Source organism: Brassica napus, chromosome C9 (genome assembly GCF_020379485.1).
Source record: "Brassica napus cultivar Da-Ae chromosome C9, Da-Ae, whole genome shotgun sequence".
Classification (NCBI taxonomy): Eukaryota; Viridiplantae; Streptophyta; class Magnoliopsida; order Brassicales; family Brassicaceae; genus Brassica; species Brassica napus.
This window is the reverse complement of record NC_063452.1, coordinates 47,544,146-47,559,077: the sequence shown is the minus strand read 5'-3', so window position 1 is coordinate 47,559,077 and position 14,932 is coordinate 47,544,146. Positions and strand designations below refer to the sequence as shown.

Sequence of the window (14,932 nt, the reverse complement as noted above, 5' to 3'; positions counted from 1 at the left end):
ACCACATGACTATAAATATATGAAAAAACAATAACAATGAAACAACCGAAATAAAAGTGGTAAAACAATTACTTTAGTATTTCTACACATGGTCTCATTTCTTAACTCTATTTGTGCGACCTCGTTGTTTCTTCGTCTTCATATAATGTTTAATAGTATTACATTCTAAATTCGAAAACACTATTTTGAGTCAAATTTAAGTTAGAGTATTAAATCTGAAGATAAATATAAATAGTCCTGAACGAAAATAAGTTTAGATATATTTATGTTTTAGCTTTCCATAGGTTATCAAAAAGAAATTTAACTTCTTATTAATATATCATAACAAATCCATAAAAGATAGTGAAATTTTTATTTAGATAGTGACAAACTATAAAAACATAAAATATGCAATTTCTTTGTATTGATAAAGGATATAATAAATTTGTTTGTCAAAATAAAATAAAAGGGATTAATTTCAGAACTTGGTGATATACAAATTTAAATCACATGACATTTGTTCCGTTTTTGTTTTCTATGTACATGTTACAGAACTAATTTGCTTTATCATCCACACTTTTATAAACTTACTTCTTCTACTAAAAGCCATAAATTATATGTACCAAGGAAAATATAACAACTTTCATTATCCATAAACTTACTTGAACAATTGACCTTAATCATGTTCGGTAGTTCCCACCGCAGCACCAAAAACTATTTTCACGTTCCTCAGTGGTAATATGGCCCAGGTTTTCTTTTTCTCTATAACCATTATAAACCTAATTTTTTGGAGAGGAAGCTTTAAAACACCAAAACAAATTCTGGTAAGCTGAAAAAATTGTCAAATACTCACGTTAGTATTTCAAATCGAGTTAAGGTCTGGTGTTTGGAATCTCTGTATACTCATCTAAATCTGTTGTCCCTTGGTCTTCTTAAGCATAAACCAATGAAAGAAACACATATTTGTAAATAGTCAAATCCTTTTTGTCAAAGAAAGAGAAAGAAGTAATCTACATCCAATATACGTTATATAATATAGTCATATATACTTACTATTACCTTGCCAATGCTTTTGATTTCCCATTTTTCTGGAAGAACTAAGCTCTGAATCAGGAGAAAATTCCATTGGTATCTTTATTGTGAATCATGCAAAAAAGAAGAAGAGAGCATTAAGTTAAGAAGAAGATAACATTGAATCGATTACCAAAAAAAAAAAGATAACATTGAATCTGGATTTTTTTTTAGGAAAAATATAAACATGTACTGTTTTCTTTTCCTACATTCAAAACCCAAAAAAAAAAACAATTCGAGGAGGAAGATGAAACTGTGGAAAAAAAAGAGCGAATAGAAACAAATTAGTTGACTGAAAGTTATATATACATAAGAATAAACATTTCGAAATGTGCCATGATATAGAAGTTATGATGATATCTTCACTTTTGGACGTGGTGATCTGAGAAAATTTAGGGATTTAGATTTTGCAGTTTCAAAAAAGTGTGCAAGGGATTTTGAGGTTGTTTTATTTGTTTTTTAGGTTTACCCAATCGCTGAAAATTCTGAATGTATTTAATTAATTATTGTGAAAATAAAAGGTTGTTTTTTTTAGAAACTGTAAATGACACATGCCAATCAGAGAATTGTTAAATGACTTGTGTTAGTTTATATTTAGACTCCAGAAAAATAGGAGATGCAAAAAAAAATTCATAAAAAATTGTTTTACCTGATTGGGTCGTAAAAGGTTGGTTATTTGTCTTATTTTCAAACTTCAATATTTTGATAACGTGTTTTAGTTTTCTGTATTTTTCATTTAAAAAAAAAATAGATTTTCCACATGTCAACTTTAGATTGGTGATGCGACTTGCGCTTTAGTATATAAGAGATTCCTCAAAATTCATATAAATAAAAGTCCAACAATATTTTTTTTTTTTTGATGAAATTTCAAATTTATTCATCCTTTTAGGGAATTAACATTTACAAAAGAATAATATGGCTATTTTAACTACTATGACTACTCTTTTATGCCATGTGTAAGCTGGAAAATTTTGAAATTAAAGAGCCCATCTACATGGTGAGCAAGAACCATCTCTGGAGAAGCCCTGCATACTTATGTCCTCCCCTATATTTGAGAGATGAGATGCGATTTCGCATGGTCTTGTCTATTGTAGCACACATGGTCTCAACTGTCATCCAGCTTGTGTGATGTCTCCTTGCATTTCGCTCGCGCCAGACATGATAGATCGTCATTTGAAATAGCATTTTTATTAGGATTGTGTCGAGCGTACCAGTGCGCAGGGTCTGTAGATGATCTAGTGTCAGCTGCCAGTCTGGATCTATATGAGGGCCAAGAATTCGATTTGCCAAGCTGTGCCAAACTGTGAATGAGTAAGGACACGCAAAAAACAAATGATCCCTTGTCTCATCTCGTTCACCACATAACGTACATCCTTGTATCATTCCCCAAGAGCGCATCCTGTCGCCAGTTGATAACCTGTTCTTGATAGCAAGCCAGGTGATAAAGGAGAACCGTGGAACCCCTTGCACAAACCATACGACTTTACTCCACCCCACCTTAGCCTTACTTGCTCGAATCTTTTCCCAAGTTTTAGAGCTGGAGAATTCATCGTGATACTCATCATTGTCTACTCTCCAAAGCACTACATCATGACCAAGCTGAGGAGCAGGAACCGGTTCTGCAACAATGGCTTCATGGAGATCGTGGTAGTGACGACTCCGCTCTCCTCGTATTGCCCAAGCATTCTGTTTCACTGCATCACTGACCGTGGCACGATGAGGTAATCCAATATATGTAGTACCTGCGGCCCCAGTTATATCAATCAAGCGCCCTTTTCCCAGCCAGTTATCAAACCAAAACGAAGTCGATTGCCCATCCTTAACCTCAACCTTAAAAAATCCATATGCCATATCTCTGAGCTTGAGTAGTTTCCTCCACATCCAAGACCCTTTTTGAGTATCCCTTACATCCCAGAAGGAGCTGTTTCTAAGCAAATAATACTTAATCCAACACACCCACAGTGAAGTATGCTGAGTAAATAGACGCCAGATCAGTTTTAAAGCGAAGACCGTAGAAGAGTCTCTCAGCCTTCGTACTCCCAGGCCTCCCTCATCTTTTGGGTAACAAAGATCAGCCCAGCTTACTTTAGCTTTATGAGTTTGTGTGGGAGAACCTGACCAGAGGAACGCACAACACATACTCTCAATTTTGTCGAGGCACTTGGCTGGGAGAATAAATGCAGAACTCCAGAAATTAACCATACTCATGACAACAGAGTTGATTAGCTGAAGTCGCCCAGCATAGGAGAGGGCTTTATTGGACCAATGCAGCATCCTACTACGCACCTTGTCTATAAGTGGCTCATAATCCAGTGGAGTAAGGGATTTAGTCGTTAAAGGCATGCCCAAATACCGTATCGGAAGGATTCCTGTACTGATTCCCAAAGCCGTTGCCTCTGCAAGCAGTGGTTCCACGTCAGGTCCTGATGCGAATATGGTTGATTTAGTTGCATTGATATGCAACCCTGACATAGTCGCAAACTCTCTCATGACCTCCATTACCCCGTGTAGAGACTCTACTGTGCCATCTGTGAAGACCACTATGTCGTCCGCGAAGCTCAAGTGAGTCAGTTTAACTCCCACACATTGTGAGTGATACTGAAACCCGCCTGCCTCTACTGCCTTATTTAGTAGCTTGGATAGTACGTTGCTCAATATTACATAGAGATAGGGAGAGAGTGAGCATCCCTGTCTTATGCCCCTTGCACTTGTGAAGAACCCCTCAAGACTGCCATTGACTGAAACCGAAAAAGCTGCTGTAGATATGCAAAGACGGATCCAATGGAAAAATTGTAGTGGCAGATCCATAGCTTTCAACACTGAGGTAATGAAAGACCATTTAACCGTGTCGAAAGCTTTGGAAATGTCAAACTTAATTGCACTCCTTTGTGAAGTGGTGGGTTTGTGATATCCATTCACTAGCTCCGAAGCTAGCAACACATTCTCCAATAGAAGCCGACCAGTGATGAATGCGCTCTGATTTGGTTCAATAGCATCATGAAAGAGAAATCGCAATCTATTGGCAAGTACCTTGGATATGACCTTGTACAATAGGTTGCAACAGGCAATGGGGCGGAAGTCTTTCATCTTCTCAGCGTTCTCTATCTTAGGTATGAGGGTAAGAATAGTCGCGTTGATTCCTGATGGTAGAAATCCGAAGAGAAGAAGGATTGGATTGCTGTGATGAAATCCTGTCCTATTACTTTCCAAGCTCCCACATAGAACTCCTTGGTGAATCCGTCTGGTCCTGATACCTTGTCATTAGGAAGAGCCATCAACGCTTCATAGATTTCTTGGGCCGTAACAGAACGCTTCAAAGTCCAACAATATTAAACAAACATACTAGTTCATTCAGAGTACCTTAGAGCAAGTCCAACAATGATCCTTAGTTGGAGTCCTTGAAAAAAAAATTATTATAAAACTATATGGGACCCACGATTTTTAGGTTTTTGTGCAAGTTGGTGCTCTTAAATTCCTTCGCTAAGGATTCAATTCGGTGGAGTTTGTTAACTATTCGCGGGCCCCACTGACATGTGGCGGCCCGCGATTGGTTAGATTTTTTTTTTTTTTAAATCCGAAAAAATAGTTAAAGTAATAGAAAATCACTTTTTTAAGGATTTTAATGGGGGTACACGGTTGAGAATGCTCTTATAAGACTACCATTAAAACCGAAACTAAGAACAAAAATTACATGATAAACTATCTTATTCATAAAAAAAAAACTAACTTATTAAAGCATAAAACTAAAAATTTAAGCATCAAGGAGATTGGTTTCTTCATTAGCTTGGTCGGTGACAGAGGCGACTTCGCCGATAGGTAGGAGTTCTTGGTCATTAGGCGGTTGGTGGTTAGCGGCTTCAGCGGCTCTTCTCAATGCTGCTCTTTGGGCTATGGCTGTTGCTTTTGCGGCTTTGGCTTCTGCTTTAGCGTTTCTGGCTTGGGTGGCTCTGTCTTTTGCTTCAAAAATCTCTTGGTCCCATCGTTCCAGAAGCTCATTTAATCCACCAACCGGATTGATAACAGGCCCATCTGATGATCTTCAGACCCATCATGTGGAAAAACTCTAGGGGGCGAGTTCCAAGCAAGAAGAACGAAGCTAGTACGCCGGTACACCCAAGAATAGCCACCCAATACGTAAACTGATCTGTGCTGACCAGGAGGAGAATGACCATGGAAGCTAGACCCAATAGTAAGGATACGACATGGAGAGTCTTCTTGTACCAGAACCAGATGTAGGGGATAGAAATCTCGTACGCCTTGAAGCTTAGGTACAGAACAAACAACACACCGAAGACGAACAGTCTCACAGTGGGCTTCTCATTTGGTTTCTTGGTTGCGGTGTTATCGTTCCTTGAAGCTGCTATTGCTGTGAACACCAGTGCGATGACAAGAGAATTGATCAACAAAGCGTGGAGAGCATCGAACACGGTCTTGTGCCTGAAACAAGTTAAAACAAACAACATCAGATCTTTAAATTGTTGAGATAAGCTTGAATCAAGAGATAGCTTGAGATGCAAGCAAAAGATCTAATCCTATTATGTTTGAGTCTTATAATATATTTAGGAGTTATCTAAGATATGTTATCTAATAGGATTAGGAGTTTATAATCTCTATATAAAGGATATGTCAAAGTGTGACATAATGTGTGGGATTTAGAGATTGAGAGCTTAAGTTTTTGAGTGAGTTTTCTTAAGCATTAATAAAGAGAGTTAGTCTTTATACAATCTTTGAATTCTATATTTGGTATCAGAGCCAAGAAGAAGAGATGAGTGGAAAAATTGTTGATGCGGCGGCAACACTAAAACCGAAAGAAGGAGGATCCTCCTCCATACGATGTCCAATGCTTACCACGACCAATTATACGGTATGCGCACTACAGGAAATGTGGGTATTAATAGCGTCGTAGCATAGCGTTTTTTGCTTCTCTGCTATTGTGTATAAATACAGGCCTTTATAATAGCGTTTTTGAAATGTATAAGCTATCTTTGTAGTCGCGGGAAAATAAAATAATTCAGCCGCGTTAATTTGGTAAGTGGAGGCGCCTTACCATTGCAAATCAAAAACTAAATGCTATCGTATATGAAAAAATATATTAAAAATAACTTAAGTATTAATCGAAACCGAGACTTCATTCTCTTCACTTCACTCTCTTCACATTCCTCAAAATCAAAACCGACTCATCGAAGTTCTTCAGAGTTCTCTCGAGTCGAAGCTTCAATTGGTATGAGTTTCGATTTGATTCTGAGTTTAGAATAGAGACTGGTTCTCTCGAGTCGAATCTCTTTGATTTTGGGTTTCTCTTTGATTCAAATCTCTTTTCACATGCATGTCCGCGTTAACACATGATTCGATTTTGATTGTGGGTTTCGATTAGGTTTCGATTAGGTTTTGAATATGATTGTGGGTTTCGATTAGGTTTTGAATATGATTGTGGGTTTCAGTTTGATTTTGAATATGATTGAAGGTTTCGATTTGATTTTGGGTTTAGATTTTTTGATCGAATGGCTTGATTTGATTTTGGATTTGTTTATCAGTTTCAGAAATGGCAAAGACAAGAGGACAAGTTGGTTCTCGTCGGAGTAAACGTAATCAAGGCTTGGAGGTAGTAGATCAAGAGGACAAGGCACCGCAACTAAAAGTGAAGAAAAGAACAGCAAAGAAAACGGCTTCCCCTAAAAAGAATTTAGTTTTAACGCCAACGAGAAGAAGTAGTAGAATCAAGAAAGTGGCTGCTGAAGATGATTACATAGAAGATGTAACACCTCCTAAGGATGATGAGGTAGAAGATGTTACACCTCCTAAGGATGATGAAGTACAAGATGTAACACCTGCTCAGGATGATGAAGTAGAAGATGATCAGGCTGAGAAGTCAATGTCTGAAGAAGATAAAGACGATGAAGAGGATGTCAATGGGAAAGAGGATGAAGAAGATGGCGATGTCAATGGGAAAGAGAATGAAGAAGATGGAGATCTCAATGGGAAAGAGAATGAAGAAGAACCGGCCAATATGGAAGATGATGGAGTTCTTAATGAGAAAGGGAACGAAGAGGAAGCTTGCGAAGAAGAAGCTCGCGATATGGAAGAAGATGGCACTGCGCAAGATGATGAGATTCCTAGTACTGAAGGAGTTGAGCTAGCAGGGGAGGAAGTTTCAAAAAAAAATAAAAGAGGACCTACAAAGTTGCGTAGAGTGGCTGAAAATCCCAATGATAAGATTATGGTCACATTCAATGACATTGGTGAGCATGTTGGACCTGGTTCAGTAACCCTATCGTCGTTTCTTGGTCCTCTTGTGAGGGAACATGTTCCGGTTACACTTGCCGATTGGAGAAAACTTGATGCAGCGACTAAAGCAACAATGTGGGAAGAAATTCAGGTTTGTATATATATTAGTATGTTTTGTTTAACCGCAAGATGAAATTATAAACATGTTTAACTTGATTATTGTGATGCAGGGGAGGTTTAACTTGCAAGAAGAGTGGCAGAAAGCTGTTATTTTCAAGCAGCTGGGAAATGTGTGGAGGGCTGGGAAGTCAAGGCTGGTGTCACAAGTACGTGTGGCGAAGACTGCAGCTGAGAGAATAGCTTTAAAACCGAGCAACATCCCATCCCTTCAACTGTGGAACACTTGGGTTAAGAGTAAGACTACCAAATCTTTCACAGTGAGTTATCTACAACTAAGTAAGTTTCATCCTTAAAGGTCATGTCTGATGGATATAATCAATGTCATATTTATATTGTAGGAAACGAGTAACAAGTACAGAGCGATGAGAAGAAATCAGATTCCTCACACCACCAGCCGCAAAGGAATGCTTCGTTTAGCTGATGATATGGTAAAAGAGTAGTCAAACATCTACATATTGTAGATCAGCTTGTTAGATTAAAATGGTAGTGAGATATGTTTGTTTTCATATAGAAAAAAAAGAGTAAAGACCCAAGTAAGGTGAGTAGATCCAAGGTTTGGATTGCGGGACACACTCATGCTGATGGCAGACCTGTGAAGCCCCAGTTTGCTGAGACTATTGTAAGCATTATGGAAGTTGTATATTGTGTATAGTTAATAGACTATGGCAATGAATGATTTTGTGTTTAAATGATTGTATCAGGAACAAATACAGTCACTTGACAGTCGGATGGACTCCACATCAGCTGCTGATAACATAAGGGAAGATGCTGTGAGCAAGGTTTTGGGAAAAGACAAACCTGGACGAGTAAGGGGCTTTGGTAGAGGGATTACAGCTAATAAGCTAGCATATCTGCAATTTAGAGACGCTAAGATTGCAGAAATGAAAAGTGAGATTAAAGGGGATGGTGCGAGAATTAGCTGAGAAGAAGGTAATCCTTTTCATTACCTTTGGTCAATTAGTTTTAAGAAATTTACGATTTCCGTTGCCTTTTCTCAGAAAAGTAATGTTGATGCTGAAACATCTGAGAGTAGTGGTGGATTCAAAGAAGGAGCCAGAGTACAAATACTGGATTGGATTGAATCAGAGGATGTTGTTGTTGGTGAAGGAGAATTCTGCTCTGCTGAACCGAAGTACAAAGTTGGTCGTATACCAATTGGTCCTAATGCAGTGGCTATCGTAGTTAAGTATGCACTAAGCGCATCAGCTTCACTCTAGAGGCCTACTACGGATGTGTTAACTCTTGATGAAGCTGTGGGATACAAGATATCTTGGCCAATGGATAAAGTGATTTTGGATAAGGATCCAAACTGTTCTGAAGATTTATCTATGGTAAATTTTCAAATCTTGTTTTCTTCTTACAACAATTGAGTCATCTCTAATCATTACTAAAATTTCTAATTTCAAATCTTGTTTTAGCAAAGCAAGGAAGGTGAATATCGAAGATGCAAGATATATGATTGGACCAATGATGAGGACGAGGTCATTGCTGAAGGTCTCGTGTGCTCTTCAAAATCCAAAGACATGGTTAACAACATACCTCTGGGTCCCAATGCTGTTAGTGTCGAAGTAGTGAAGGTGTTCAATGATCAAGCATATTTGTGGAGGCCAACCGCTGATATGTTCTTGATTGGTGATGCACTTAGCGAGAAAATAGCATGGCCAGTCCTAAAGGTTGAAGTCATGCCTACACCTGCTACAGAAGTAACACCAACTAAATGTGCAGGGAAGAAAATAGCATCACCTTCGAAGCCAGCCAAGAAAAAAGCAGTGGTATGTAATTGACATGAAGTTAAATTTTTTTATTTGCCTGATGATTGATGTTGCGTCCTTGATTGATGTTGGAACTTGCTTCTGTCATCTTGTTTGAGTTGTAGAGTCCAGGCAGCACTAGTTCGACCAGAAGTCCGAAGCAGAAGTGCACTCTCTTGGATTGCAACAACTCTGGACGTAAGGTAGCTGAAGGAAGGGTAGCTTCAACGGATCCGAATGAGTTGTGCCACTTTGTACCCCTAGGTCCAAATGCAAGCAAGGTGTGGATTGATGTGGCTAAGATCGGTGATGCAAAAGTCTGGAGGCCAAATTCAGAGATTGAATACATATCTGATGCAATGGGTTCGGTTGTGGCATGGCCAAATGACAAAATCAAGTTTGTCTAAAATTGTCGTCTGAAACATTTTTCAAGTTGGTTCTCATCGGCTATGTATTTCTAGTGTGTGATCGAATGTTTAGGTACTTTTTTACTCGGTTGAAATCATGTATGATATTATGTAACAGTTAGCAGACAAAAAAACAAAAATTATGTGTTATATTATGATATAAGGTTATGTGTGAAAATGTTTAGCTTGTTAACCCCTATACCCTTAAGTGCATAATTTTACATTAAACCATAAGCTTTAAAAATTAAATCCACAGACGGGAAGACCAAAAATTAAAATCCTATACCCTAAAGTGAAATCCCTAAACCCTAAAGTACAAACCTATACCCTATACCCTAATTGTACTTGATTTCACAATTTTGTTCATTCTTAAAAGGATATTGTAATCTTAATTTCACAAAACTGATTAGTTATAAATTTTATAAACACTCATTTGTTCAAACCCTATACCCTAAAGCCTTTGTACATACAAATAAGTAGTAGTGTTTATGAACATATGAGCTAGATTGATCAATCTTATAAAAGCTCACATAAAAAATTTATATTCATACAATTTTTTTTTTGTAAAATTGGAAAACTGAATATTTGATTTTTAAGATTTAATTTAATTTTTTTTTGCTTCAAAATCATATTTATATATTAATTTCCAGATTTCAAACGAAATTAATACCTTGAGCCAATAAGGAGTAACCTCCAAGATTGCAGACGTGGCAAACCATATGCCGATGGATGTGTCTTCCCAACTTCAATCTTAGCCATTCTTTTTATTTTTTGAGCCAATGAGGAGCAACTACTAAGATTGCACTCGGATTAATCATAGACCGTCCGATTTCTCTCCAAATCTTTGATCACAACCGTTCATTTTTTTCTGTCTCTGTTTGCACTCGGAAAATTTCAGAACACAACATCTCTCTTTCTGTCGAAACTCCTTTCTGTCTCGCGATCTAAAATCGAAAAAACCCTAAAGAAAGCACATGTATCTCTCGAGCTAAAATCAAACCAGCTGTTCCTGTATTCGCCGATTGAAAGTAAGCAAATGGATAAGTCGTGGATTTGGCTTCCAAGGTATAACCTAAAATCCCTCGATCTCATTTCTACTCGCCGATTGAAATAAAGCTAACTTCTTTTGTCTGATTCTTGTAGGAATAGCCACGAGTATTCAGAAGGAGCAACTAATTTTGTGAATTCGTCCGCAAAAAGATTGGGAAGTCTGTCTGAAATGCTATGCCCTTGTAGAGACTGCCGCAATCTGAGCCATCAGTCACTGGATAAAATTGTGGAGCATTTGGTGATTAGGGGTATGGATAAGAAGTATAAGAGTTCTCGTTGGAGTATTCATGGAGAAAAAAGAGATTCTGCAGAAGACAGTGTTCTTCAATATGAAACAGAGGCGTTTGATTTGTTTAAGACAATATTCTCCATGGACGAAGGTGGTCCAAACCCGACAACTGACAACGAAGACGATGAAGCACCAGAGGAAATTGAGTTTAAGAAAAAGCTCAGAGACGCTCAAACGCCATTATACTCGGATTGTCTCAAGCACACAAAGGTTTCAGCTATCATGGGACTTTACAGATTCAAGGTTAAAAGTGGTGTGTCGGAGAACTACTTTGATCAGCTGTTGGTTTTACTTGAGGATTTGCTACCTGAAGACAATGTTCTTCCCAAGAGTTTAGCTGCAATCAAAAAATTTCTGAAGATCTTTGGGTTCGGCTACGACAGTATTCATGCTTGCAAGAATGATTGCATATTGTATAGGAAGGAGTATGAGAACCTAGAAAGCTGTCCAAGATGCAAAGTTTCAAGATGGGAAATGGATAAGCACAGTAATGAGTTAAAGGTGGGGATTCCGGCAAAGGTCCTTAGATATTTTCCAATCAAGGACAGGTTTAGGAGGATGTTTAGATCACAAAGGATGGCTGAAGATCTGCGTTGGCACTATACCAATGCCACTGAAGATGGTACAATGCGGCACCCTGTTGATTCTATCTCTTGGGCACAAGTGAATGCTAAATGGCCAGACTTTGCTGCTGATCCACGGAATCTTCGACTTGGGATTTCTACAGATGGGATGAACCCTTTCTCCATGCAAAGCACCAATCACAGCACATGGCCAGTGTTGTTAGTGAACTATAACACGCCTCCAACCATGTGTATGAAGGCTGAGAATATAATGCTGACTTTGTTGATCCCTGGTCCTACTGCTCCTGGTAACAACATTGATGTTTACCTAGCACCACTGATAGACGATCTAAAGGATTTGTGGGCTGAGGGTATTGAAGTGTATGACTCATTTGCGAAGGAGAACTTTAATCTCAGAGCCTTGCTGCTTTGGAGTATCAGTGACTATCCAGCCTTAGGAACACTGTCTGGATGTAAAGTAAAGGGGAAACAAGCCTGCAATGTATGTGGAAAGGATACACCTGCAAGGTGGCTTAAGTTTAGCCGCAAGTTTGTCTACATGAGTAACAGAAGGAGACTACCGCCTGGCCATCGTTACAGATATAAAAAAGCTTGGTTTGACAACACTGTGGAGGAAGGGAATGCTAATAGGATACAAACAGGCGCTGAGATATATGAGACACTACAAGCTTTTACGAATGATTTTGGTAGACCTCTAGAGAAGGAAAAAAAAAGGAAAAGACTAGAGTTGGAAGATGATGAGAGGTTACAAGAAGAAGAGTGTGAAGAATCAAATGAACTATGGCGGTGGAAGAAGAGATCAATATTCTTTGATCTACCTTACTGGAAGGTAAACTATAGTAACTGACCTATATTATCTGATTACTGGAAGAAGAGATCAATATGTCTAACAGTTTCTTGTTTAATGTGTTAGGAGTTGCCTGTTCGTCACAATATTGATGTTATGCACGTAGAAAAGAATGTGTCCGATGCTATATTGTCTCTGTTGATGCAAAGTGCGAAGTCAAAAGATGGGTTGAAAGCAAGAAAAGACTTAGAAGATATTGGAATCAGAAAGCACTTGCACACAGAGGTGAGGGGAAAGAAAACATACTTACCTCCTGCTGCCTACTGGTTATCGAAGAGAGAGAAGACCATTTTCTGCCAAAGGTTAGCTAAGTTTAGAGGCCCTGATGGTTATTGTGGTAATATTGCGAATAGTGTTTCAGTTAACCCTCCAAATATTGGTAGTTTAAAGTCGCATGATCATCATGTCTTAGTACAGAACTTGTTACCAGCTGCATTAAGAGGGTTGTTACATAGGGGTCCTAGGATAGCCATAAATAGATTATGCAGTTACTTCAACAGGTTGTGTCAGCGCATCATTGACCCAGAGAAACTTATATCCATGGAGACAGAGTTTGTGGAGACAATGTGTCAGCTGGAGCGCTTCTTCCCTCCAGCCCTTTTTGATATCATGTTTCACCTTCCACTACATTTATCAAGAGAGGCACGGTTGGGAGGACCAGTTCACTTCCGATGGATGTATCCCTTCGAAAGGTTTGATCAACATCTCTCTTCAATATATCCACTTCCCACAATGATGTTTGACTAATATTCATATTTCCTGAGTTATAGGTACATGAAAACACTAAAGGCTTTTGTTAAGAATTATGCAAGGCCAGAAGCATGTATGGCTGAGGCGTATTTAGCTGGAGAATGTGTTGCATTTTGTTTAGAGTTCCTTAAAGAATCAGTACCAGTTCAAGAAGCAGTTAATCGTAATGAAGATGTTGAGGCTGATAGAATGGTGGTTGAAGGCCGACCTCTGCAGAAGGGTATAGAGGTTACCCTGTCAGATAAAGATAGAGACATTGCACATCGATATGTGCTAATGAACATGGCATCTTTGGATCCCTTTCTTGAGTAAGTAATTCTCTATGTTTCTTCTACTTGTTTTACTCATAATTTCATTTTCATATACTGTTGTTTAATTTAAAATCAGGATGCATTTGGAAGAGTTGCAAGCTAAGGATGCTCGATTGGCTAAAAATGAAACTTTGTTATGGAAAAACCATACTGAACACTTTACAGAATGGCTTAAAAATAAGGTTACAAACTCCAAATTCTTTTCTTGATTATTATTGTAAATACTGGTTAGCTTGTTTGGTGATGACTGGTTAGCTTGTTTGGTGATGACTAGTTAGCTTGTATCATGATGCCTGGTTTGTATCTTGAAGAACATGTCCATATTTTAGCGAATTGATGTCTGAGTAGCTTATAGCTTGATGAAACTGTCTGGATTTTTAGTATTTTTATGACTGGTTAGCTTGTAGATTGATGATTGGTTTCGTGGTACATATTATCATGTTTTGATTATAATTTAAGTACCTCGGCTTGATGATAATCCTCTGATTTCCTGCGGCAGATTCATTTAGACTCAAAAGATAGTCATTCTAAGGAGATAAGGTGGTTGGCATTTGGACCAAGAAATGTTGCTTTAGCACATAAAGGATTCATCATCAATGGCCAACGGTTTCATACTGATGCGGTCAAGCTGAAGACACAAAACAGTGGAGTAACTTATGAAGCCTTTAGCATGTGTAGATCAAGTGCAAGAGATATGAGACAGGTCGCGGATATGATTACATACTATGGAGTGATAAAGGAGATTTTGGTCATCGACTATCACATGTTCAAAGTGCCACTCTTTAGATGCAACTGGGCAAACACAGCGAATGGTGTGAAGGAAGAAGATGGCTTCACTCTTGTTAACCTTCATATGAACCAAGCAGCCTATTTGAAAGATCCATTCATTCTACCTTCTCAAGCGAAACAGGTTTTCTACTCTAGGGAGGATGATGCTTCAAATTGGTATGTTGTTATGAGAGCACCACCTAGAGGTTATCATGAGTTGGAAACAGAAGAGGATTTAGGTGGTGCTCCTTTACCTGTCCAAGAAGTTGATGATATGGGTGATGATATGGATGATGATAGTGTATATGTTAGGGATGATTGTGAAGGTTTATTAGTGGTAGATTGATGATATGTTGTATGCTTGTGTGATGGTTTGTATGAATGTGATAATGTTGTGTTATGGGATTTGAATAATTATATTGATTTTTGGAATTTTAATAATTTATATTGTTTTTATTTCATATTTTCGAATTAATTATTTAAAAATCAATTCAATAATTATTATTAATTAATTTTGGGATAATTATAAAACTAATTAATAACACGAAACATTTGCTATCTTTGCTACTAGGAAAAATCAAATTATTTGGTTCTAATAACATTTATTAAACGTTATTATAAATACTAACAATTGCGAACACAAAAGCGCTATTGTTATACACTTAGTAATAGCACAGAGGAAAATCGCTATTAAAAGGGTTGGACTTTTTATAACGGGTG

At 38.0% G+C, this 14,932-nt stretch overlaps 2 protein-coding genes across 2 annotated transcripts; both read left to right on the top strand.

The window, feature by feature from the left end:
- Window positions 1–4,697: 4,697 nt before the first annotated feature.
- On the top strand, window positions 4,698–9,893 carry LOC106432819 (nucleolin-like). Its single transcript, XM_048768783.1, has 4 exons — window positions 4,698–7,426; window positions 7,506–7,712; window positions 7,794–8,786; window positions 8,874–9,893. Exons 1-3 carry the CDS (start codon window positions 6,593–6,595, stop codon window positions 7,893–7,895), a joined length of 1,143 nt encoding a protein of 380 aa, XP_048624740.1. The 5' UTR covers window positions 4,698–6,592; the 3' UTR covers window positions 7,896–8,786; window positions 8,874–9,893.
- A 756-nt stretch (window positions 9,894–10,649) lies between these two features.
- On the top strand, window positions 10,650–14,558 carry LOC106432818. The gene is made up of 6 exons (XM_013873665.2): window positions 10,650–10,678; window positions 10,757–12,365; window positions 12,450–13,075; window positions 13,154–13,441; window positions 13,521–13,626; window positions 13,944–14,558. The coding sequence occupies exons 1-6, from the start codon at window positions 10,650–10,652 to the stop codon at window positions 14,556–14,558; spliced, it is 3,273 nt and encodes a 1,090-aa protein (XP_013729119.2).
- The last annotated feature ends 374 nt before the right edge of the window (window positions 14,559–14,932 follow it).

Bases quoted from the DNA above. Each gene is read 5' to 3' on its own strand.
- LOC106432819 (XM_048768783.1), top strand. From the start codon at position 6,593: ATGGCAAAGACAAGAGGACAAGTTGGTTCTCGTCGGAGTAAACGTAAT. The intron at 7,427-7,505 runs GTTTGTATATAT...ATTGTGATGCAG, and splicing joins CAATGTGGGAAGAAATTCAG to GGGAGGTTTAACTTGCAAGA. The intron at 7,713-7,793 runs GTGAGTTATCTA...TTTATATTGTAG, and splicing joins AGACTACCAAATCTTTCACA to GAAACGAGTAACAAGTACAG.
- LOC106432818 (XM_013873665.2), top strand. From the start codon at position 10,650: ATGGATAAGTCGTGGATTTGGCTTCCAAG. The intron at 13,076-13,153 runs GTTTGATCAACA...CCTGAGTTATAG, and splicing joins TGGATGTATCCCTTCGAAAG to GTACATGAAAACACTAAAGG. The intron at 13,442-13,520 runs GTAAGTAATTCT...ATTTAAAATCAG, and splicing joins TCTTTGGATCCCTTTCTTGA to GATGCATTTGGAAGAGTTGC.